The following is a 25,531-nucleotide window of genomic DNA, read 5'->3' as shown; positions in this document are numbered from 1 at the left end:
TCAGAGTTTCCACGAGATGGACTACTAAGCATTAGTATTTTATTTATTTTTTATGGTCTGATTACATTTTTTTTTACTACTCTTTAAAAGGTCAGACAATATGATAACTTAGTAATCCTAACATACCTTTGTTGTTTTGGAATTATTGTTAAGGGAGTATAGAAACAAGCATATACTCACCAAACTCACTTATGTAGAATACTTTTTTATATTCTGGCTACTGTTGGCAGGTAAATTAAAAGTTAAAATATTTCACTCACGCAAAGTGTCAAATTAATGTAATGTAGTAGAGTAGTATAAATGCCATAAACACAAATACTTCTAATAAATTCTGAGCCACCCTATTTAAATGAATTAAAGGAATTTAAAGGAATTCCGAGGACTCTCCGGGCTGGGATATACGATATACTGGAAGGAGGCATGACTGTCAGGATCTACTGCAAGTCCTATGGGTGCAGAGAGTCTTCCCCAGGAGTTGGATCCAACAAGGTGGTCTTCACATTCCTGGATGAAAAAGCATTTATACAGAAGCCTTGTTGACCTGCCTCGGTATAAGCCTAGGGGGTCCACAATTGGGGGTGGGTGCTCACCTTGGTGGGAGAACGCAGGTGATTTGCAGTGGCATATTGCATGCTCATTGAGCATTTTCATTTGGAATCCCTTTGATGAATTACTTTTCGCTGCCCTCACTGGGAGCATACTTGATTTCAGTTTATTTTTATTTTTAAGTTTGCACATTATTTTACTTAGTCACTTATTGAATAAATAGCAGTGTACATGTTGGCACTTTGTAGATGATTTTTTTTTTTGTATTTAAGTATTTTAAAGCACGTATAACGCTTTAAATTTTATATTGACTCAAGGTGCATTTAAATAGGTAGCATAGAATGTATTAGCAGCCATACTGTTGACAGGTAATTAGCATTGAAAAAAAATCTGAGGTTTTATATACTTGTGGCTGCAGTAGAGAAAGCTGCTCTTGATGCTACCCTGGCCATTGGAGATTATTGATCAAAAAATGGTGATGCTCACAGGAAAATTAGCATTAGATTATAAAATTAACAAAACCGCTAAATGATACATTGGGGTTGATTTATTAAACTAGAGAGTGCAAAATCTGGTGCATCTCTCTGCATAGAAACCAATCAACTTCCAGGTTTTATTGTCAAAGCTTAAGGGCCCTTTCACACGTACGGACTGTATGTCCGCATTTTCATCCGTCCGTTTGCGGATGAAAACGGGACATACATGGGTCCCTATGTGATTACGGGTGTCAGCGGATGAACATCCGCTGACACCCGTAATTTGTCCGCCTCCGCAAAGATCCGCATTTGCGGACGGAAGAAATCGTATTTTTCTTCCGTCTGCCGGATCGGATCGGATGAACATGGACATACGGTCCGTGTTCATCCAATCCCCCCATAGGGGAGAGCGGAGGAAAGACAGGGCGGTCCCTGCACAGTGTGCGGGGACCGCCCTGTCAGCTGCCAGCTCAGCTGGGATTTTACGGAGGATCTATGCTGAGCTTTGCGGACACACAGAGCGGATCATTACTGATCCGCCCTGTGTGAAAGGGCCCTAATTTAACAAGCTGATGTTAGAAGCTGATTGGCTCCCATGCACAGCTGCACCAGATTTTGGACTCTACAATTTTAGTAAATCAACCCTATTGCCTAATATAATGTAAATCCATTATTGATCTGCTGCCTTTCAAATAGTGATTGATTTTGTTAATAACTCATTTTAGATAAAGCTGGGTGACATGAGAAATCAATGCATAATTACATATCTAATCTGAGTTCAATTTCAAATGTGTTAATCCTGCAATGAATTTATAGAGTTTGTACTGTATTTTTGAACAATGACAATTATTTTGTATAAACTTTTAAGTCAAATTGGGCTTTGGCTTGTATACAGGGTATGGGGTTTTGTTAACTCTTTGACACAATATTTTAGTTTTTCACTTTTTTATTCAAACTTTTATATATTGTGAAGGAGTTAAAAAAAACAATATGGGTGACTGAATGATATTATTCAATTTGTAGAACATGATGAACTAATCTGCAGATACTTAAAGGGAAGGCTAATATTCCTTGGAGTCTTGAGGCTTCACTCAATATTTTCGGTCCCTGCAGGATGACAAATGTGCCATAGGTATGTTCAGAAGTATACTGCAGCTGATGTCAAGAGCCAGAGGGAAAACACGCTAGAGGCAGATGGAGAGGAGGGTCTTGTTAAATGCTGGTCCCAGTCCCTCACTGTCAGTGGTTTCTAGTCAAGTAGTCCAAAGCTTGTTGTTTAACCCATTTGAAATCAACTAGAATGTGCTTAATAGAAGATTTAATAGGTTTATGCCGATTCTTTAATGTATCTGATGTCATTATTTTCTATATTAGATTGCAAGCTCCATAAAGCATAGTCTATATACAATTTGCTTTATTTTATGTATTGATATAAATATTTATATGTTTACTGTATACCCTACTCTAATATTAAAAGAAAATAAAAGTAACTAACTTGACCAGAATGATGTCATTAAGGCTACCTGATAGGAAATAGAGATCATCGAAAGCCTTCATTGTGTATAAAAAAATTCCAACATGTTGAAAAATGTCTCTGTGCTGGCAAAAAGAAGCTATCAGCTGACATGTGTACTGATTCAGTCTACTAGGCAAGTTATAAGACCCATACTAAGGCTACAGGCATGTTTTACGACAGGCAGTCATGACTTTGGTTGCTATAATGCATAATGTGGTGGTGACATTAAAATAAATAAAATATATATTTGATATAAAGTACCCTGACTTTAACTTATCAGAATATCAGGATTTTAATGTCCTTGTGAATATATGATACATTTACATAATGATTAACAAACAGGCACAGACTGTCATCACACAGAAATTGACGGCCACCAGGCATGTACTGGCCATCGAGACTACTGGGAGTTTCCCGTTGGGCCGATGGCTTAGTGGACCAGTTTCAGTGACAGCCTGTCAAAGTAATGGCTGCACGGCTTGCGCAGCCATTACTTTGAGCACTGCTGTGCCGCAGGGGTGGACTGACCTATTGGGCACTGGGGGGCCCCATGAGAGGCTCTGAAACACTAGCACCGGAATTTGCTTCAAAAGGACCACTCACAGTGGGCTGTTCCCCGTTGGCCCCTCCTTCCCTTCCCTTGGACATGATATCATGCAGGACGGATGAGAAGAGTGGAGGGGTCAGCAGAGAGCAGCCAGTACAGATATAGGGGGCCCGGCCCCAACAGGATCGCAGGAAGCCCCATGATACTCTCCTGTTTCCCCCCCATGCTTTCCCTCTGTGTCCTCCACCCCCCACGCTGTCCCCCTCTGTCCTCCACCCCCCATGGTGTCCCCATGTCCTCCACCCGCTACTGTGTCCTCCACCCCCCACGCTGCCCCCCTGTGTCCTCCACCCCCCCACTGTGTCCCCCTGTGTCCTCCACCCCCCTCCAACAGTATATATACTGTTTTTGTGCGTGTTTGCAAAATTAAAGTGAGACAATTTGGATAAAGTCCAGGGCCAAATCTTTGTCCCAGTCCAGCCCTGACAGCAGGGCCGATCCTAGGCAGGGTGCACAGGGTGCTTTGCACCCAGGCGCCTGCAGAGGTGGGGGCGCCGAAGTGCCAGAGTTCTCCCCTCCCTCCTTTTCTCCTTGTTTGTGTCCATACAGAACTAGTGTTCTGAGCATAGGTGTGTGTCTGTCCAGAACTGATGTGTGAGCATAGGGCAGCCCGTCCAGCCTAGCAGTGCTTGGGGGAGGGGCCGCTTCTCTTCCTGACACAAGGGTTCTAGTTTTCAGTGGCTGCTGAGTGCTGATGTGCAGGAATGAATTCCTCACACTGGGAGTCTTGGATCCCGCACTGTCTCCACCAACTCCAGTTGGAATGCCTCCACCTCCCATCTCTATCTCGGGCTTGTAAAGGGGAGGAGTTAGTAAAATGACCATGCCCATGTGGGGGCACCAGAAATATTTCTGCACCCAGGCGCATGTGACCCTAGGATCGGCCCTGCCTGACAGCCACTGTAACAGATGAACAGCTATCAATAGTGAGGTGATTCCCCATTTAAATTAAAGCTCCTTCGATAGTACTAGAAGTAATGCCCTGATCACTCAAAACACACGTTCAATTGAAAATTATATTGAGGAATGTGTCTTTGCCAGAAGATCTTACTTAAATAAGGAATTTAGCAGTTGAAGTAGTCAGACTAAATAGACAGCCTAGATTGGTATTACAAAAGATAGAAGTCACTAGTGAAATTGGCATTTTACATAGAGGGGTATATTATAACAATCATAAAGAAGCTATATATTCAAGTACATGCATGTATTAATGTGCCTTACATTATTTTCTGTGGTAAGCTTTTCTCTTAACCACTTAAAGCGGATGTCCGCTGAAAAAAAATATTAAAAGCCAGCAGCTACAAATACTGCAGCTGCTGACTTTTAATATTAGGACACTTACCTGTCCTGGAGTCCGGTGCCATCCACAGCAGAGGACGAGCGATCGCTCGTCACTCTGCTGCCCCCCCGCCATCCTCGGTGAGGGAACCAGGAAGTGAAGCGCTCCGGCTTCACTGCCCGGTTCCCTACGGCGCATGCGCGAGTCGCGATACGCCTGCCGATTGGCTCCCGCTGTGTACTGGGAGCCGAGTGTTCCCAGAACACAACGGGGGGGGGAGGTAACGTCATGCCCGCAGTCTGCCCGAGACTGTGTGGCTGGAAGTGGGTGCAAATACCTGTCTTTAGACAGGTATCTGCACCCCCCTCCCCCCTGAAAGGTGTCAAATGTGACACCGAAGGGGGGGAGGGTTCCGATCAGCGGGAGTTCCACTTTAGGGTGGAGCTCCGCTTTAAGGACAGAAGGTGTTTTTCAGATTTGGTGTTTACAAGACTAAAACATTTTTTTTGCTCGAAAATTACTTAAAACCCCCAAACATTATATATATTTTTTTCTAACACCCTAGAGAATAAAATGGCGGCCATTGCAATACTTTTTGTCATACCGTATTTGCGCAGCGGTCTTACAAGCGCACTTTTTTGGAAAAAAATTAAATTTTTTAAGTAAAAAATAAGACAACAATAAATTTGGCCCAATTTATTTATATATTGTGAAAGATAATGTTACGCCGAGTAAAATGATACCCAACATGTCACGCTTAAAAATTGCGCCCGCTCGTGGCATGGCGTCAAACTTTTACCCTTAAAAATCTCCATAGGCGACGTTTAAAAAATTCTATAGGTTTCATTTTTTGAGCTACAGAGGAGGTCTAGGGCTATAATTATTGCTCTCGCTCTAACGATCGCGGCGATACCTCACTTGTGTGGTTTGAACACCGTTTTCATATGCCGGCGCTACTCGCGTATGTGTTCGCTTCTGCGTGCGAGCTCGTCGGGACGGGGCGTTTTAAAAAAAAAATGTTGGTTTTCTTATTTATTTTTATTTATTTTATAATTTTTTACACTGAAATAAAAAAAAAATTATCACTTTTATTCCTATTACAAGGAATGTAAACATCCCTTGTAATAGAAAAAGCATGACAGGTCCTCTTAAATATGAGATCTGGGGTAAAAAAAAACTCAGATCTCATATTTAGACTTAAATGCAAAAAAAAAGAATGGAAATGTTGTCATTTGAAAAAATGGCAACAAAAAAATGTCTCTTTAAAGCGGGGGTTCACCCTAAAAAAATATAGACTGTTATATCCAGCATACTGCTGACATCAACAGTATGCTGGATTTTTTTTTTTTTTCGGTCTGTACTTATGGTTTTCTGTCGTTTTCACCCGGCTTCCGGGTTCTCGCTCCCCCGGGGAGTAGGCGTTCCTAAGCTCTGCATAGATGATTGACATGCGCGTCATCGCCTTCCGAAAATATCCGAGTGGAACTCGGCACTTTACGGCGCCTGCGCAGTCGGCTCTACACAGCAGGCGCAGGCGCCGTATAGTGCCATAAAGAGCCGAGTCCCCGTCGGATATTTTCGGAAGGCGATGACGCACACGTCAATCATCTATGCAGAGCTCCCCGTCGGGGAAAAGGAGCGACACGCCCACTCCCCGCAAGGAAGAAGACCCGGAAGTGCGGCTGAAGACAGGTAAGTGTACACAAAAAAAAAATGACAACGCTACAAGTCTTTATTAAGGCTACAGATAGTTTAGACAAAAAGTTAATTTTAGGGTGAACCCCCGCTTTTAGACGCATGGGTGGGACTGACGTTTTGACGTCACTTCCGCCCAGCAATGCTATGGGGACGGGTGGGGGCCATCACTCGCATCCCCACACAGCAGCTGAAAGGACCCGATCGCCTCCGCCGCTACCGACCGCTCGGGTAAGTGGTGTAGGGCGCAGGAGGGCCCCGCTCCCGCCACCAGCAATGGCAATCTCACAGCGAATCCACCGTGGAGACCGCCGTTATCGTTGACAGGACCGCTCACTGAAGAGATGGATATCTCGGTTGTGGCAGCAGCTATCTTTAAAAACAGGATGTATATATATACAGTGGGCGGGAATTTCAAAGTACTTTGCCCAGCCGTGCCATTCTGATGACGTAAATCTACAGGAGCCGAGAAATATGTAGAGCAGAAAAATATTAAACCCAATGACAAGGCTGAAAGTATATGGAAGAAGAGGAATTATGGACAGCCGCACTCCAATAAGAGGTAAAAAAGTTGTGCCTTTTATTCTAGTAAAAAAACACTACAAAAGCAAAAAAACAGCGGGGTAATAGGTAATAGGTAACAGTGGGGTAATAGAGCTGACGCGTTTCACATTGATGAAACAACTGTTCATCAATGTGAAACGCGTCAGCTCTATTACCCCACTGTTTGCTGTTTTTTTTGCTTTTGTAGTGTTTTTTTACTAGAATAAAAGGCACAACTTTTTTACCTCTTATTGGAGTGCGGCTGTCCATAATTCCTCTTCTTCCATTTATGCTCTGTGCATTGCCTGCACCCACCGGGTTTTGAGCCATCCATTCACCACTGAAGTGTACTCATCTGGAGCGGCGGTTTTCTCTTTCTGCTGAAAGTATATGGATATGGGTAAAATAAATCCATCAGCGTATTGTTAGTCTTGTAATTCCAGTATTTGAGTTTGGAAGCCATTTGTAAGGATGGTGATCGTCTCAGTCACTTAAACAATATATAAGATTACCTAACACAAGACATACTGTATGTCTGTCTGATTTTATGGATTATGCCATAAAATTGTTACATTAGAAACAATAAGAATAATCTCTGCTCCTTAATTGTATGTTGTACAAAATGAATAGCATATTTGCTTGGCAAATTATAATTGGGGTGATTTTCTCTTTAAAAGAAATAGCCACTTGTTTATGTGTATGAACATCTGTATCCATGCAGAGAAATTCCTGTAGCAGAATTAATTGTTAGAACAGTTACTGAAGCATATGTTCTAGTACGAAGGGTAGAATCTGCTGTGTCTGTTGGGAGTGCTTATAATGTACCTGACGTGATTAAAATCAATGTGCTATGTCAGAAACCATTGTACTAGAAAACAGCTGAACATTATCAGGTCTTACAATGTATTATCAAAGGCAAAGCAAGTGAGAATGTTCAAAGGGGGACTATGGTGAAAACAAGATGGTGATGTATTTGTCAGTACACAATGCTGTTTCATAATCAATGTAATACCAATTATAGCAGAACTCCATGAAAACAGGTAAATACACATATGTATGCGACCAGTCTTACTTGCCAAAAAAGTTGCAATATTTTTAAGCTAGTCTTATGCCAGATAGCAAGCAATTGCGCTGCAAGTTTGAAAATGACTTGCTAAGCTATAGCTAGATTTGCCAGGCTTGACAAGTTTGTTGCACAATTGCAGCAAGTCCACATTGCATGACTCCAGATCAACTTTCTTTGCAAACATTCTTCTTGTTCTGGTTCAGTTATGTTCCATAGCTCCCAACTGTCCCTGATTTCGAGGGACTGTCCCTGATTTGAAGCATTGTCCCTCTGTCCCTCTTTCCTCCTCATTTGTCCCTCATTTTGGTTTGATCTATATAGTTGTATATAAAATGCACTTTTTATTTTTCAAATAGTGTTTCCCATTGCTAAACCTTTCATAAAAAAATCTAAATTGCTGCATTTGCAAATTTCAAAAGCCAATATAAATGAATAGTAATGAAAAAAAAAGCCCTTGTGCATTTAACTAATCTTTTTTAGTTTAATTCTCTTTAAAGGGGGCGTGGCAGTGTGGCATGTCCTATGCCCACATGCTTTTGCTAGTAGGTGTCCCTCATTTCCATCTCAAAAAGTTGTGAGGTATGTATGTTGTGCAATAGTCATCCCACCACAGGGGTCACTGTGGCTGAATTTTCACGATGTAGACTTGCAGAGCTCTTGCTGTAGACTCACCACTGCAACTTTGCTCTTGCTAGAGACTTGCAACGCAAATTTGCTACAAACAGGAAAAGTGTCAACTAGAACTTGTGCTTCAAGTGCTCTGCAAGTGTACAACTTGCCAGTAAAAATGTGCAGCAAGTTAACAAACGTACAATTCAACGCTGCAACAAATTTGTGGCAAGTTATCCTTGCTATCTGGGATGATACAGACACCCTCACTTTTTTCCTCGTAGTAAAAGAGACATTGTAACCTCATGTCTTTGCAAAATGACCACCGCCCAACCCACTGATACTCACCTTACTAGGGTTGTCCCGATACCGATACTGGGCATTTGCGGGAGTACTTGTACTCCCGCAAATGCCCCCGATGCCAGATCCGATACTACCCCCCCCCCCCGCCGCAATGCCGCCGCATACCGCAACGCCCCCGCCACCTAGTTAATCAGCGTGCGGGGAACATTACAGCTTTCATTTGAATAGCTGTCTGTTCCCCGTCGCGTATAGACACTCCCCCTTGCTCGGGATTGGACGGGTGATCTGCACTTTGATAGACAGATCACCCGCCAATCACGAGCAAGAGGGAGTGTCTATACGCGGCGCGGCGGGGAACAGACACTGAACAGACACTTTCAAATGAAAGCTGTAATGTTCCCCGCACGCTGATTAACTAGGCGGCAGCATCTAGGTATGGGGAGACATGGCTGCATATGTGGGGGACATGGCTGCATATGTGGGGACATGGCTGCATATGTGGGGGACATGGCTGCATATGTGGGGGACATGGCTGCATATATGGGGGACATGGCTGCATATGTGGGGGACATGGCTGCATATGTGGGGGACATGGCTGCATTTGTGGGGGACATGGCTGCATCTGTGGGGGACATGGCTGCATCTGTGTGGGGACATGGCTGCATATGCGGGGGACATGGCTGCATATATGGGGGACATGGCTGCATCTGTGGGGGGACATGGTTGCATTTGGGGACACATTTAAAAAAAAGTATCGGTATTCGCTATCGGCGAGTACTTGAAAAAAAGTATCGGTACTTGTACTCGGTCCTAAAAAAGTGGTATCGGGACAACCCTACACCTTACCATCACTTTTTTTCTATATTGTCACCGTCTCAGCCTGTGAAAATATCCAGTGCTTCTGAGTGTGGGAGAACATCGGACCTTCTCCCATGTGACAGTGTTTTGATTTAGACCCTGATATTGTCACATAAGCCTGGTATTGTCACATAACGGTAAGAGAGTGGGCATTTAACATCGGCCAACACTGGGTATTTTAGAGCTGGCTGTGACATTGGAAGGATCGCTGCAAGATGAATATTAGTATCTTTTACATATTGTCACCTTGACACCTTGTCTCTTCAACCTATGTTGCTTCATCGCTGATCCCTCCTTAGCCTGCTTACTGGACATTACCACAATATTGGTTTCGGGTTAATATCCAAGCTGTAGTTTAAAATTAATATGATGCTTTTTAAATATATTTATACTTGTATTAAATGGTGATCTTTTGCAATCTGGGGTTCAACTTTTAATTCAAGTACAGTAAAACCTTGGTTTGCGAGCATAATTCATTCCAGAAACATGCTTGTAATCCAAAGCACTTGTATATCAAAACATTTTTTTTACAGGGTAGGCACCTCCTAAGTGTAGCAATAAGTTACTAAATGTTGTACCTTCATTAAATGTAACCATAATGCTACACTTAGAGGCTCCTTAGCTGGATTCAAAAAGACGCGCCTAACGCTAGGCAGGCGTAGCGTATCTCATATACGCTTTGCCGCCGTAAGTTAGAGAGGCAAGTGCTGTATTCACAAAGCACTTGCGTCCTAAGTTACGGCGGCGTAGTGTAAATGTCCCGGCATAAGCGCGCTTAATTCAAATTGTGAAGAGGTGGGCGTGTTTTATGTAAGTAAAGCATGACCCCACGTAAATGACGTTTTGAACAAACGGCGCATGCGCCGTCCATGGACGTATCCCAGTGCACATGCTCCAAATTACGCTGCAAAGACTCATTGGTTTCGATGTGAATGTAAATGACGCCCAGCCCCATTCATGGACGACTTACGCAAACGACGTAAAAATTTCAAAATTCAACGCGGGTCCGACGTCCATACTTAACATTGGCTGGGCCAGCTTTTTGGTGGACTAACTTTACGCCTGAAAATGCCTTACGTAAACGGCGCATCTTTACTGCGACAAGCAAACGTACGTTCGTGAATAGGCGTATCTCGCTGATTTACGCATTCTAGGCGTAAATCAGCGTACACGCCCCTAGCGGCCGGCGTAAATAGTCAGCTAAGATACAACGGCGTAGGAGGTCGTATCTTAGCTACATTTAAGTGTATCTCAATTTGAGAATACACTTAAATGTACGACGGCGCAGATTCAGAGTTACGACAGCGTATCTACTGATATGCCGGCGTAAACCTCTCTGAATCTGGCTATCCTCTCTTCTTTTTTATACTCAGTTGTGACATGACGCTACTCTTATATGAAGACATCGCTTGTATATCAAGGCAAAATGTATTAAAACATGTTGCTTGTCTTGCAAAATGCTCTCAAACCAAGTTACTCTCAAACAAAGGTTTTACTGTACAGGTATGCAGACTGGCATCAATTTAAAAACTTTTGCTGCGCGAATTGTAAAAAAAAAAAGTTCTCTATTTTTCCCTAAAAAAGTACAGCTTTTAATACACTGTACAAACAAAAGTTTGAAATTGGACAGTCAACTTATAATACTGAAAAGTAATAATATTTTGTACAAACAATAATCTCTAATTTGCCACAAATAGTGCAGATTTTAGTACACAGCTGTGTAATAAATTGTTCCAACAATGTATTTTATCAAAACTCAAACCTATTGTTCTGCAGTGCAGTTTTTAGTAAACTGAGTTTGGAATTTCTTTGTCAGCTCATCAAACGTAAAGCAGACCTGAAATATAGTTTACAATTTTTTAAAGCAGAAACGATTGCCTTTGCCAACTCTTATTGAATAATCATGAAGACCAAACAAGACCTTGATGCAAATCTCACATAATGTCTCTCTGAGCCAGCTGATCATAGTACTTTGAGCTAGACTGTTTTTGTAAGTTGCCCATACATTATTTCTTAGTATTGTATGGGCAGCCCTTCTGTGGAAGTCTCCCAGACGTAACGCATAAAGCCGCGTACTGATAGTGATGTCATCCCATGAGTGGGCGCTGTTACCCAAGCGACCAGGCGGGAGTATATGTGTTGTATATGTGAATAAACCCACCGAGGATGTGTATTAGCCTCTGGATCGGTTTCAGCAGCAGTAGGAGGGGATGCCCCCTCCGACCAATTTTTTTTGGCTTACCGTTTTCACTGGCATGCCTAAGAAACAATCCAACAGTGCGGCCGGCATGACCAGATTGTCTCTGATCACCTCTATGGAGGACTGGAGCGACGTCTAGAGCAAAAAGATCAAAAACATATTTGTTTTGATCTTTTGCTTTTAAAGGTAAAGGAGATATTTGGAGCATTTTTTACCCCAGATCCCTCTATAAAGAAGGACCTGTCATCCTTATTTCTATTACAAGGGATGTTTCCTTGTAATAGGAATAAAATAGATAAGAAAAATAAATAAATAAACAAATAAATTAAAGGGACAGTTAAAAAAAAGGAATTATTATTTTATTTTTGTAATTCGCACCCATCTGTTCTCGCGTGTAGAAGCAAATACATATGTAAGAAGCGCATGCATATTTAAGCGGTATTCTCACCACACATGTGAGGTATCAGTTTACATCTGCCACTCCTTAGAGGTGAATGGAGGGTCCAATTGGGTCGTACTGACCGGGTGAAAGGGGCCCATGTCTGCTTTTACACTGATGCGCTGCGCAGGGCCGCTGATAGGCCAGTACAACTGGCCCTGTTGTACCGGGCCCGGCAAGCAGGGGGGCCCGGGCAGCCTGAACAGATAATTAATAAATGTAAAAAAAAATCCTCTAGCCATGACCGGTTATAGTCCGCCCGACTCCCACCCCCCAGTATCCGACACCACCCGCATCCCCCAACCCCCTCCCCCTGCCCAAGTTTTTACGTTTTGTTGGGGTTTTTTTGGATAGCGATCGGCAGACTGCAGTGTTTGTTGTATGTAGCAGCAGGGGGAGGGACTATTTCTTCTATTTCAGGCGCGGAAGAATGCCTCCTCCGCGCCCACACCTCGTGCTGGCTCAAGTCCCGGCCAGCGCGTCCTCTATAGTGCCTCCCCTGGCGCTACGGCATGATTCCTCTCCCTCCGCGTGAGAGAAGAAGCAGTGAGACAACCGGCGGTGGCAGAAGAAAGAAAAAAGAAGCAGCTGGCATCGCATCTGTCCAGGCAGCAGCAGGATCAGGAAGGAAGTGACCCAGGGGGCCCGACTAACAATTACACAGGTGTGTGTTTGCTTGGGGGGGAGGAATTCAAGATTTACTACTACTGCAGTCTGGCATTGGCGGGATGGGTGGCACTGTCTACAGGTAACACATGTGTTATGGGCATAATGCATGTGCTACCTGCAGACAGTGCCGCCAATGCCGTAATGTGCTGCAGACAGTGCCACCCATGACGCTAATGCCATAACGCATGTGCTGCCTGCAGAGACAGTGCCACCCATGCTGCCAATGGCATTATGCCATTGGCGGCTTGGGTGGCAGTGTCTGCAGCACAATATGGCATTGGCATCATGGGGTCACTGTCAGCAGGTAGCACATGCGTTATGGCATTAGCGTCATGGGTGGCACTGTCTGCAGCACAATAGGGCAATGGCAGCATCAGTGGCACTGTCTGCAGGTAGCACATGTGTTATAGCCTATAACGAATGCGCTGCCTGCAAAGACAGTGCCACCCATGCCGCCAATGCAGTAATGTGCTGCAGACAATGCCACCCGTGCTGCCAATGCCGTAATGTGCTACAGACAGTGGCAAATATGCCGCCAATGCCATAATGTGCTGCAGACAGTGCCACCCATGCTGCCAATAGCATTATGCCATTGGCGGCATGGGTGGCACTGTCTGCAGCACAATATAGCATTGGCTAGACACAAAGCGCCGAACCAGAGGAAAGGGATAGGTAAGACAGCGGCCCCGGCGGCTCACACTTCCAGTGGTTGTCTCCTGCCATGTTCAGTGTTTCCCGGCGCACTGTGATTGGGTGTATGGCGGTCATGTGCGGAGGCGGGACTTCAAGAGCGATCGCGGACAGGCCAGCCCCACGCCGCACATAACCCCCATACGCCAAATCACAGGGCGCTAGACACTAAACATGGCGGCTGGAGATTGGGGACACAGGAAGTGAAAATTAGGAGGAGGCACGGAATTGCGCCCCCTAAATGTCACGCCCGGGTTCACGGCACCCCCTGCCCCCCCATGCTATGCCACTGCCTGTGTGACCATGTCTCTGTGATCCTCCCCTTCTTCCACTGACTCTAGTTCATTTATTGATAGAACAGAGTTTGGTGTGTATTATTAGAGAGTTTTTTTTTCCTTGAAAGAGTGCATGTGTTCAGCACAGGGCCAATCCGCACTGTCCAGAGGGTCAGGGACCCTGCAGTCTTATTGGACAATCAGGGGAAACTGAAAACTCCTACAAGCTTTACCCAGACACTGATAGAAGTCACAAGACTGCACTGTGAGAAAAGGTATTTAGCAGTTTATATTTACTATATCATTCCATTTCCATGTCCTGTGTATGTGGGAGACCATATATAGGGAATGCAGGGTCCTGGGTTTAGTAATAGAGATGGCCTGGCGGTTCGCCCGGCGGTCGGTTCTCGGCAAACTTTACTCGTTCGCGGTTCGCCGAACAGGCAGACATCTGGCGATATTCTCGCCCGTCCGCAATTTTACATTGAGAAGAACTTTGACCCATGACACATCCATCAGGTGGTACAGGACAGCCAATTGAGACATTTCAGCACATGGACATACCCCCTACCTTATAAATAGACCTGATCTGGTGGCCATTTTACATTCTGCTTATTGTCAGTGTAGGGAGAGGTTGCTGTGTGGAGCAGGGACAGGCTGTATTGAAACAAATCGCTAGCTAAAAGGTCCACAAAAGTCCTTTTAAGGACTGGTATAGGTGTACTATTGTTTGGTGTGCAGTATAAAGGGGTGTAATACACTTATAATTTACTTTCTAATATAGAAAGCATATTATAGTGGATTTGTATTGTGCAGCATTGTGACTGGTGGTGTATTTGGGTACTGCAGAAATTTCTTTTTTGTTTTGCTGTGTTACCACTGCTACACACAGTGACAAACGTTACTGGAAAAAAAGTTTTGTAACTGGTGTGATAAACCAGTGGCCCCCCAAAATGACAGATTGAAGCGGGGTGTTATAATAAAAATATACTTTCATAATAGTGTATTTGGGTACTGCATAATGTTTGCCTCTTTAGCTGCGTTACCTCTGCTACACACAGTGACAAAATTTACTGAAAAAAGTTTTATAACTGGTGCGATAAACCAGTGCCCCCCCAAAACGATGGATTGAAGTGGGGTGTTATATAAAAATATACTTTCATAATAGTGTATTTGGGTACTTCAGAATTTTTTTTTCTGTTTTGCTGCTTTACCTCAGCTACACACAGAGACAAAAGTTACTGAAATTTTTTTTTTATAACTGGTGCCATAAACCAGTGGCCCCCCAAAACGACAGATTGAAGCGGGGTGTTATATACCTTCTCCCACATATACTGTGCGCTTCTCTAGAGACTTTTGTCAAAGGGTCATTTAAAAAATGACAGGCAGAGGAAGAGGCAGGCCCTTCCGCAGGGGTGGTAGGGGTAGGGCAGGAGCACCAGGCTGGAGCCAAAGTGGGAAGTGGCACAAGGTGCGTTCGATTACGTCAAAGGACCCACCAGACTTGGCTGAGTGGCTCACCACCACCATATACCCTCCGCCTGAGTCACAGAAATTATTTTCCGATCCATTAGAAGACATTTCCGATGCGCAGCCATTCTTGGCATTGGATCAGGAAGAGGAGGTAGCAACAGCCGCCCTTCAGCAGTCTGACGACAGTACCCAGATGAGCCCAAGGAGGTTGGTCCCCGCTGTTGCTGCCTACTCTGAGATCTCTAATGTTAGTGGTGTTTAAGGTGACGTTGATGATGACGTGTCTACAGACGTCACATGGGTGGCCACAGGAAAGGAAGAGGAGGGGAATTCAGAGGGAGAGATGTACCAGCAGATAGGGAGGAGAAGCAGGCCGAACTTACATTGCACAGGAGGGACAAACCAGACTGCTAATGTATCAGGAGTGAGCCATCAACGATGTACGGTCACATCTGGCGCTCCCAGGACGCTGGCCCATGGCTCCACAGTGTGGGCTTTTTTTAATGTGTCCGCTGCTGACAATAGTGTTGCCATCTGCAGCCTTTGCAGTCAATGCATAATTCGCGGTAAGCCCAACACTCACCTAGGGACGACCGCCTTAAGAAGGCACCTGGCTTCCCATCACCGAGCCCAGTAGGAGCAACACCATCAGAACCCACAAAGCCACACTCCAGACTCTCACCGTCCAGCCTCTTCTCCTTCTCCTTTATACTCACAATTGTCCTCCACTCCACCTTCCATCATGCCGTCCTCACGTTTTTCTGCAAAAAGGCAGGCTTCCGTGGCCCAAATGTTCGATCGTAAAAAAACGATGACGCCGGATAACCCTCTTGCCCAACGGTTGACCGCTGGCTTGTCGGAACTGATAGCCCGCCAACTACTGCCATATAAACTGGTGGACTCGGAGGCCTTTTGAAAATTTGTGGCCATTGGAACACCACAATGGAAGGTCCCAGGAAGGAAATATTTCTCACAGAAGGGCATCCCAGAGCTATATGGCCATGTTCAGCGGCAAGTGAATGTATCTCTGCACACAGTGTCGGTGCCAAGATACACCTGACCACAGACACGTGGTCTAGTAAACACGGGCAGGGAAGGTATATAAATTTTACTGCCCACTGGGTGAACCTTCTGACGGCCGTCAAGCATGTAACCCGTGGCACCCATGTGGATTTGGTTTTACCGGCACGGATTGCATGCAGGCCTGCCTCTTCTTCTCCTACTCCATCCTCCCTCTCCTCCTCGGCTGACTCCTCCTTTTCCGATGCTACCATCTCTTCCGCTGCGCCACCCAAGATCCCCAGAACCTATTTGACATGCCAGGTGAGACGCTGCCACGCTGTGCTGCGTCTGTTGTGCCTGGAAGACAAGAGCCACACTGGTCCTGCACTCCTTTCAGCTTTGCGTTCATAGGCAGATCAGTGGCTAACACCGCTCATTTTGACAGTTGGTAAAGTGGTGTGCGACAACGGTGACAATCTGCTGAGTGCGCTGAAACAGGGCAAAATTACACACGTGCCATGCATGGCACACATCCTGAACTTAGTCGTGCAGCGATTCATTGATAAATACCCTGGGGTCCAGGACGTCTTGCGGCAGGCCAGGAAAATCTCGGGCCATTTCAGAAGATCTTACACGGCCATGGCTCGCCTTGCTGACATTCAGCGGCGACACAACCTGCCCGTCAGACGTCTTATTTGTGACTGCCCGACGCGATGAAACTCAACCCTGTATATGCTTGATAGGCTGCTCCAGCAGAAACCTGCAGTTAACGACTACCTGTACGAACTCTGCGGCAGGAGAGGTTCTGGGAGCTTGTTTTTTTTTTCACTGCGCCAGTGGCTGCTCATGCGCAACTCATGCAGACTTCTGCGCCCATTTGATGAGATCACCAAACTGGTCAGTCGCAGCCAGGGCGCCATCAGTGACATCGTACCTTACACCTTCTTTCTGGAGCGTGCATTGCGTTGTGTCATTGATCAAGCCATCGAGGAGCAGGAGCAGGAAGATGAGGAAGTCACAATGCTGGATGAATTCCCAGGGGGGCTACTCCACCTGAGACAAGTCAACAACGGGAGTCTGAAGAGGAGTCAGAGGAGGATGGTGCCGGGGCGGAGGAGGAGGAGCAAGAAGAGCATGATTCAGGCCACTACACCGCTTCCAGTTTAGTGCAAATGGGGGCCTTCATGCTCCAGTGTTTTAAGAGGGACCCCCGTATAAAAAGCATAAAGGGCAAGGACCAGTACTGGGAGGCAATGTACAAAAATTGACGGAAATGTTACCACCATCACAGAGGGCTATCAGAATGCAGCACTTCCAGGCCTTGCTTCGAGAAAGGCTGCATTCTGCTTTTGCGTGCGCTAGCAGAGGAATTTCCACTCACAGAGAAACAGTTGCGGGTACCAATCCAACAGTGCCTGCAAGAAGAGGGCGGTTTGAAGATGTGTTGGTCACTAATGATATGAGATCATTATTTCAGCCGACCCATCGACAGCTGTCTTCCGGATCCAGCATTAGGGAATGCTAGACCGACAGGTTTCCGATTACATCGGGTTAACGGCTGATGTGGACGCACTCAGAAGTTATGAACCCTTGGACTACTGGGTGGGCAGGCTTGACCTCTGGCCAGAGCTTGCACAATTTGCAATGGAACTGTTGGCTTGCCCCTCGTCCAGTGTCCTGTCCGAAAGAATGTTCAGCGCAGCAGGGGGGTCGTGACCGATACGCGCAATCGCCTAGCTCACGACAGTGTTGACTACCTCACATTTCAAAAATTAATGAGGCATGGATCTCGGAGTAATTCAACACATGTGACCAGTAGACCATGTTTTATTCAAATTCCTCATGACAGGCTACAATATCCGCCACCACCCATAACAATTCATGGTCCCTGTCTTAGGTAAATACAGCGGCATAAGGCCTTTTATGTCCGTTGAATTCCTAATTTTTGGGGCCTGCACTTATTTATCCTGTGAATGTCTAATGTACCTCCAGCCACAGAATACAAAGTTGTTTGCTGTCAGGTGAATGCCTGTCAGCTAATTTTTGGGGCCTGTAATGGCCAACACTTACTTCTGTATCCGGTTTTTCGCTTAATACTTCTGGTAGGTCAGTGTCCATGTTGTGGCACTATTTGTGCACAGCTAGTAAGTATTTTGTGGCTGCAAATATGACCTGCAGGTTTTTAATATTCGCCTGCCATTAAAGTCAATAGGGCCCTCCGTGAACATTTGAGAAAGTTTGCGGTTAGCGTTCGCGAACCACCCCGTCAGATGTTCGTCCATCACTATTTAGTAACACCTTAAAGGGGTTGTAAACCCTCATGTTTTTTCATCTTAATGCATCCTCGGCCCCACCCCCGCACGGGGGGTTGGGCCAAGTCCAGCATTCGTGTCTATGGATGCAAATGCTGGACTCGGGTGTGTGCCCGGAAGGTAACCCCCCCCCCCCCCCTGGGAGAGCACTTCTCCTAGGGGGTTATTTAATGTGGGGAGGAGCCGCGAGAACTGCTGAAGGACCCCAGAAGAGGATTGTTCAGGGACACTCTGTGCAAAACGAGCTGCACAGTGGAGGTAAGTATTATATGTTTGTTATTTAAAAAAAAAAAAAAACAAGCCGTTACAATCACTTTAAAGCGGTAGTAAACTCTCCCTACTAGTTACATATTCTGAAAGACATTTTATTGCTACATCGATCGATCACTATGTAATACATTGCATTACTAGTCGTACCGTTGTAATCGTTGTTTTTTTGCAGTCTTATACTGTAGTTGCAGTAAGCCTGCACCATTGCTGATAAGGTCTTCCGTGTCTTATGCATTGATAACTTCCACCCACAGTTCTTTTCTCTTGCAGAAATCCCGCGCATGCACACTGCAACAAAATATTCAAGCCTCTTCTTCGTTTACAGTTACTATGGAAACAAAGAAAAGCTCTTCACAGCTTACACCAGGAAGCTGTTATCATACCTTCCGGAGCATAATGCGGATGCATCAGTCGTTTTACAGGCTCCCTTCTCTAATGTAGTTATTCTTTGAATTTAGCGCCGTCTGTCTCCTTCAGCCCTTGTGACGTAGGAGTCACAAGGTAACCATGAGCCTCTTGGGAGGAAATGTCACCCTAAACATTGCGTGATGTCGGGGCTGACGTCAACAGCAGGAAATGATGCAGCCCCCGACATAAAGATTTGTTCTGGCAGGGTCTCGGCTTGCCAAAATTAGCGTTGATACGGCGCATGCGCGCATCAACGTCATCACTCGGCAATACAGTGATATCAGGATAAGGAAGCAGGTAGGATACAAACAGAAACTGGCAATGACTTGGGGAGATTACGATACATTAGTACATTGAAAGTCACAAATTTAGATATACAACCACTTTAAGGAGGGATATGATCACAATGTATAAATATATCGAAGGTGACTATAATAATTGATAGGCCTCGTACACATGATAGGTTAACCAGAGGACAACGGTCTGATTTTCATCGGTCCAAACCGATCGTGTGTGGGCCCCATAGGTTATTTAACCATAGGTTAAAAAAAAGCCAACTTGCTTTAAATTTAACCTATGGATTCCTAACCGATGGGAAAAAAACGATCGTTAGTAGGCACAACCATCGGTTAAAAATCCAGGCATGCTCAGAATCAAGTCGACGCATGCTTGGAAGCATTGAACTTCGTTTTTTCAGCACGTCGTTGTGTTTTACGTCACCGCATTCTAACGCGATCGTTTTTTTAACCGATGGTGTGTAGGCACGACGGACTATCAGTCAGCTTCATAGGTATGGACTGATCGTGTGTACGAGGCTTAACAACCTGTTAACTGAAAGGTCTCCTAAAACACACACCATTCCCCCTACTGACACCATCAATGGGGCACTATTTTTGTCATTGATAATAATGGGGAACTATTCTTCCAATTACAAACGATGATGTGGCACTGATGCAGGGCCATTTTCTACTCGCACTGGCCACAGTCCTGCCCCAACTAAAGCCTAAAAGACAGTAAACTATCTCTTTGCTTTGAAAGTTTATCAGAATACACTAATCAGCACTGCAGCACTGATCAAACTAAAGTTTTGTAGCAAGCTCTTTTGTGAGCAGTTGATCAGTAATCCGACTGCTCTTAAAGTGGCGGTAAACCCATCAATTTAACAGTTTCAAAAAAAGTTATATTTCCGGCATGCTGGGAAGGTTAACTGTCACATTTGCTTGTGCTCTCAACCAAACTGTCAAACCATCCAATGGCTGGTGTCATAACTGATCAGCAGCACGTCAGTTGAATATCAAACAGAGGAGGGTTTACTTCCACTTTAAACAGGACTGGCTATAGATGGATCAAAATTCAGCTGGTCCTTGGTCCATCTATGGCTAACTTTATCTACTTCAGCCCCAGAAGAATTTACCCCCTTCCTTACCAGAGCACTTTTTGCGATTCAGCACTGCGTTGCTTTAACTGACAATTGCGCATTCGTGCGACGTGGCACCCAAACAAAATTGACGTAATTTTTTTCCACAAATAGAGCTTTTTTTGGTGGTATTTGATCACCTCTGCGGTTTTCATTTTTTGTGTTATAAACAAAAATAGAGCGTCAATTTTGAAAAAAATGCAATATTTTTTACTTTTTGCTATAATGAATATGCCCAAAAAATCTATATAAAAAACAAATTTTTCCCTCAGTTTAGACTGATACATATTCTACATATTTTTGGTAAAAAAAAATGCAATAAGCATATATTGATTGGTTTGCGCAAAAGTCATAGCGTCTACAAAATAGGGGTTAGTTTTATTGCATTTTTTTTTTTTTTTTTTTACTAGTAATGGCGGCGATCTGTGATTTTAATTGTGACCGTGACATTGCGACGGACATATCGGACACTTTTGACAAATTTTTTGGAACCATTCACATTTGTACAGCGATTAGTACTATAAAACTGCTCTAAATACTGTATAAATGTGACTGGCAGGGATGGAGTTAACACTAGGGGGCACTGAAGGGGTTAAATATTATTCCCTAGGGAGTGATTCTAACTGTAGGGGGGAGGGGACTCACAAGGGGAGGAGACTGATGTGTGTTCCTCTGTACTGGGAACACACATCGGTCTCCTTACCTGACAAGACCGTGGATCTGTGTGTTTACACACACAGATCCACAGTCCTGCCGTGATTACGGGCAATCGCGGGTGCCCGGTGGACATCGCGGCCGCCGGGCATGCGTACCGGATGCCGCGGGTGCGCGTGCCCCCTAGACGGCCGGGAAACCCAAGACGTCATATGTCGTCCACCTAGGGTTGCCACCTCATCCCTTTAAAACCGAACACATATGAATTACACAGGTTCTGAGGCTAATTAAGGTGGTAATTAGACTCATTTGGTGCCTTACCTGCATTAAATTGGCCTCAGAACCTGTGTAATTCATATGTGTTCGGTTTTAAAGGGATGAGGTGGCAACCCTACGTCCACCCAGGATGGGAGAACCCATCTGTGGACGTCATATGACTATGGGCGGTAAGGAAGTGGTTAAGCCTAGTACACACGATGAGAAAATTGGATGGATTGGAAAATTGGATGGAAAAACATCACTTTCAAAAGTGATCGTACAATAATCTGATCGCTAGTGCTTTGGTCAGGAAGGGGGTAAAATCTTCCGGGGGGCAAAAGTGATTAATTTCAATGGGCAGGGTGTTTTGGGAGCGCTGTATCGCCCCAAAGATGCTGCTTGCAGGACTTTTCCTAACGTCCCGCAATTGCACCGTCCCAGTGAGAAAAGACACATTGAAATAAATGGGAGGCGGTTTTCAGGCGCTAATTAGAGGCTATTTTTAGTTCTAAAATGCCTGAAAACCGCCTCGGCATGGAGGTGGTCTTATATAAGCCCTTTATTGATCACTTTATTGGCTTATTGAAACTGATCCACATCAGCATTGCAGCTACTTTTCTTCCAAGCAAACAAAAAGGCACTATCAAACATTTCTTCTGTACAATAGGGGAAACAAAGAATCTCTATCTATCTATCTCACAAACACAGAAACTTTCTCTTCCACCCCCTTAGCAGCAATACAGTACACCCAGTGAACACGTCCCCGTCAGTAGTTTTTGGTTCCGGGTGTCACTAGTTCCCAGTCGGAATCGTATTCGGGTTGCACACCGGTTAGCTTCCTGTACAGTAGCTGTAGGGAGCCGTGTTGTGGCGCGGACCGGCGGAGAGAAGCTCGGGGTGACGTCACCAGTCCGGGGGTTCCGCTCAGACGTGTTGCTGCCGGTTGAGGTTTGATGGCGGGGAATTTCTGGCAGAGCTCTCACTAGTGAGTAGTGACCGGGGAGGGGCTATCCCCTAGACTGAGAACTTCTCTCCTAGAACTGGAAGCTGTGCTCAGTATTATTATGTGTGTTCTTCTCCGGTCCCATAACATTACCTCCTGCACTGGGTACCACCAGGGCCGCTGATAGGCCAGTACTACAACCACTGTTTTATTTATAGCATGGCACCTCTAGTAACACTGCGTTACTCTATTTGCATTGGTTCTGGTAATGGCACATATACATTGTGGCATAGGTGTCTTTGTCTGCCCATAACATGTACTGCCTGCAGAGACAGTGCCACCCATGCCGCCAAAGTGCCTATGCCGTAATGTGCAGCAGACAGTGCCACCCATGATGCTAATGCCATAATGCATGTGCTGCCTGCAGAGACTGTGCCACCCATGCTGCACAATATGGCATGGGTGGCACTGTCTGCAGCACATTGCGGCATGGGAGACGGTGCCACCCATGCCGTCAATGCAGTAATGTGCTGCAGACAGTGCCACCCATGCCGCTAATATCATAACGCATGTGCTGCCTGCAGAGGCAGTGCCACCCATGCTGCCAGTAGAATTATGCCATTGGCGGCATGGGTGGCAGTGTGCAGCACAATATGGCATTGGTGGCACTGTCAGCAGGTAGCATATACGTTATGGCATTAGCATCATGGGTGGCACTGTCTGCAGCACATTGCAGCATGGGAGACAGTGCCATCCATGCCACTAATGCCGTAATGTGCTACAGACAGTGCCACCCATGCCGCTAATGTCATAACGCATGTGCTGCCTGCAGAGACAGTGCCACCTATGCTGCCAGTAGAATTATGCCATTGGCGGTATGGGTGGCAGTGTCTGCAGCACATTACGGCATTGGCGGCATGGGTGGCACAGTCTGCAGCACAATTTGGCAGGAGGCATGGAATAAGTGGCACTGTCTGCAGCACAATATGGCATCTGGGGAGGGGCCAGGGGTGGAGCCAGAGTGGGGCTAAAGGAGGGACCAGGGGTGGAGCTGAAGGGGTGCCCGTCAGGTAGGCTGTACGGAGCCCCATGATTTCTATCAGCGCCCCCTGGGTACCACACACACTCCTCCACCTCATCATTAAAGTCCGGAAGGCTTTTCCTAGGCCTCTTTTACATGGGTGGTCAGGGGTTGACTGAGTTGCCGTCTTGTGACCACTTACCGTCAGAGTGCTGTTTGCACACTTTGTATCACAGCAAATTTAAAGTGACGTGTCAAGGTGACAGGCTGTTGCACTATCAGGCGTTTGGCTCGTGGTGGCAGTGGCGACGGCTTAGTAGTCCCATTGAAAACTGTCATTCAATAAATAAATAAGCTAGGATTGCCTCCTTAACTCCTGATAGCATGTGCAAAAAGTGATCTGGACCACTTTTCAGTTACAAGTCTGAACTTAGGTGTCCATTTATGATGGAGAGAAAAGCCAAGGTCCAGATGATCGCAGCCTATGTCTCGTGTGCTAATTGATGTAGCTGAGATGAGGAGCAGAAAACATGTTCGCTTCTTATCACAGGACACACCCTTCTGTTGTTCACTTTTAGCCCTGGTTCTCCTTGCAGCGATTTGGCATGCGATTCGACATGCCAAATCAGCGGCTATTGCTGAATCGGTGTGATGCCGCGCAATTCCCAGAAGTCTTTTCTGTACTACTTTTGACTACTTCGGGGTGCAATTTTTCAATAGACCTCATTGCAGAGACCCACACAGAGGTCTCTGAAATCGCCCCCGAAGTCGGGACTAACTGTGCGAATGAAATAGACTGAACTCGCACCATTTCATTCTCGCTGTCAGTGTGAACCAGGGCGAGCAGATGGTCGGTTTATGAAAGTGAGGTCTAGTCTCGCTGGCCATTGGAGCTGCACGATTCTGGCTAAAATGAGAATCACAATTTATTTATTTTTTGCTTAGAATAAAGATCGCGATTCTCGCGCCGTAACATCATCTTTTACATTAGACAAAAAAATTGTTGCTCGCTTTACTGGTTTTTTTTTTTTTATTATTCATTGAAGTGTGTTTTTTCCCAGAAAAATTGCATTTGAAAGACCGCTGCAGAAATGCCATGTGACCGAAAATATTGCAACAGCCACCATTTTATTCACTGGGCTCTCTGCTAATATATATACATATATGTTTGGGGGTTCTAATTAATTCTCTAGCAGAAAATACTGATTTTTAAATTGTAAACAAGAATCAGAAAAAGGTTTAATCTTTAAAGTGGAGTTCCACCCAAAAATGGAAGTTCCGCTTTAAGTACTGGTGACCCCTGGCCATGTCACATTTGGCATGTTATTTTTTTTGGGGGGGGGATTGCAGCGGCACCAGAGTGAAGTTCATCTCTCCCTGCAATCTTCTGGACACGTTACAGGTCCCAGAAGATTGCCCGGCCATTCACAACGCATAGCGCGGCTCATGCATGCGCACTGCGAACCTGGCTGTGAAGTTACAATGTCGACACTGCAGAGGAGCAAAGGCGTTGTGCGCCCAGCCGCCCACATCGATGGCCCGTGAGTGTGTAGGTTTAATAAAAGTCAGCAGCTACACTTTTTGTAGCTGCTGGCTTTTAGATAGATGGAACTCCACTTTAAGTGGTTAAACTGACTTGATTTACAAACTGAAGTTTGTTCCTTTGATTTAAAAGAACTAAAAGATATTTTGTTTATAGTTTTCACCCAGCGCTGACAATGTTGATAAACATTTGCTGTTTTTTTTTTTTTTTTTCCTTTTCTTTGACCGCTCTGATTGAGTAGAGAACATCTCTGCACTTACATGAATGAACTGTGTAAATGCTGAATAGAGATCGTGTGGGGGGCTGAATCGAGATTGTGATTTTGTAACCATTAAAGGATCACTAAAGGAATTTATTTTTTAGCTAAATAGCTTCCTTTACCTTACTGCAGTCCTGGTTTCATGTCCTCATTGTTCGTTTTTGCTTTGAAGTAGCTGTAATTCTGCTGTGATCTCCACA

General features: G+C 45.2%; 1 protein-coding gene across 2 annotated transcripts in view; it reads left to right on the top strand.

Annotated features, from left to right (window-relative positions):
* The first annotated feature begins 22,359 nt into the window (after positions 1 to 22,359).
* CCNC (cyclin C) overlaps positions 22,360 to 25,531 on the top strand; it is a 33,284-nt gene continuing 30,112 nt past the window's right edge. The window contains exon 1 of one of the 2 annotated variants that reach the window (XM_040350148.1): positions 22,360 to 22,550. In XM_040350148.1, the coding sequence (XP_040206082.1) occupies positions 22,519 to 22,550 (32 nt within the window). In that variant the 5' untranslated portion in view covers positions 22,360 to 22,518. The remainder of the gene's footprint in view (positions 22,551 to 25,531) is intronic. The other variant, XM_040350147.1, reaches the window with a different exon arrangement.

The sequence above is a fragment of the Rana temporaria genome, chromosome 4 (assembly GCF_905171775.1).
Source record: "Rana temporaria chromosome 4, aRanTem1.1, whole genome shotgun sequence".
Lineage (NCBI taxonomy): Eukaryota > Metazoa > Chordata > Amphibia > Anura > Ranidae > Rana > Rana temporaria.
The sequence above is the reverse complement of the archived record's forward strand: the minus strand, read 5'-3'. Positions and strand labels throughout refer to the sequence as shown.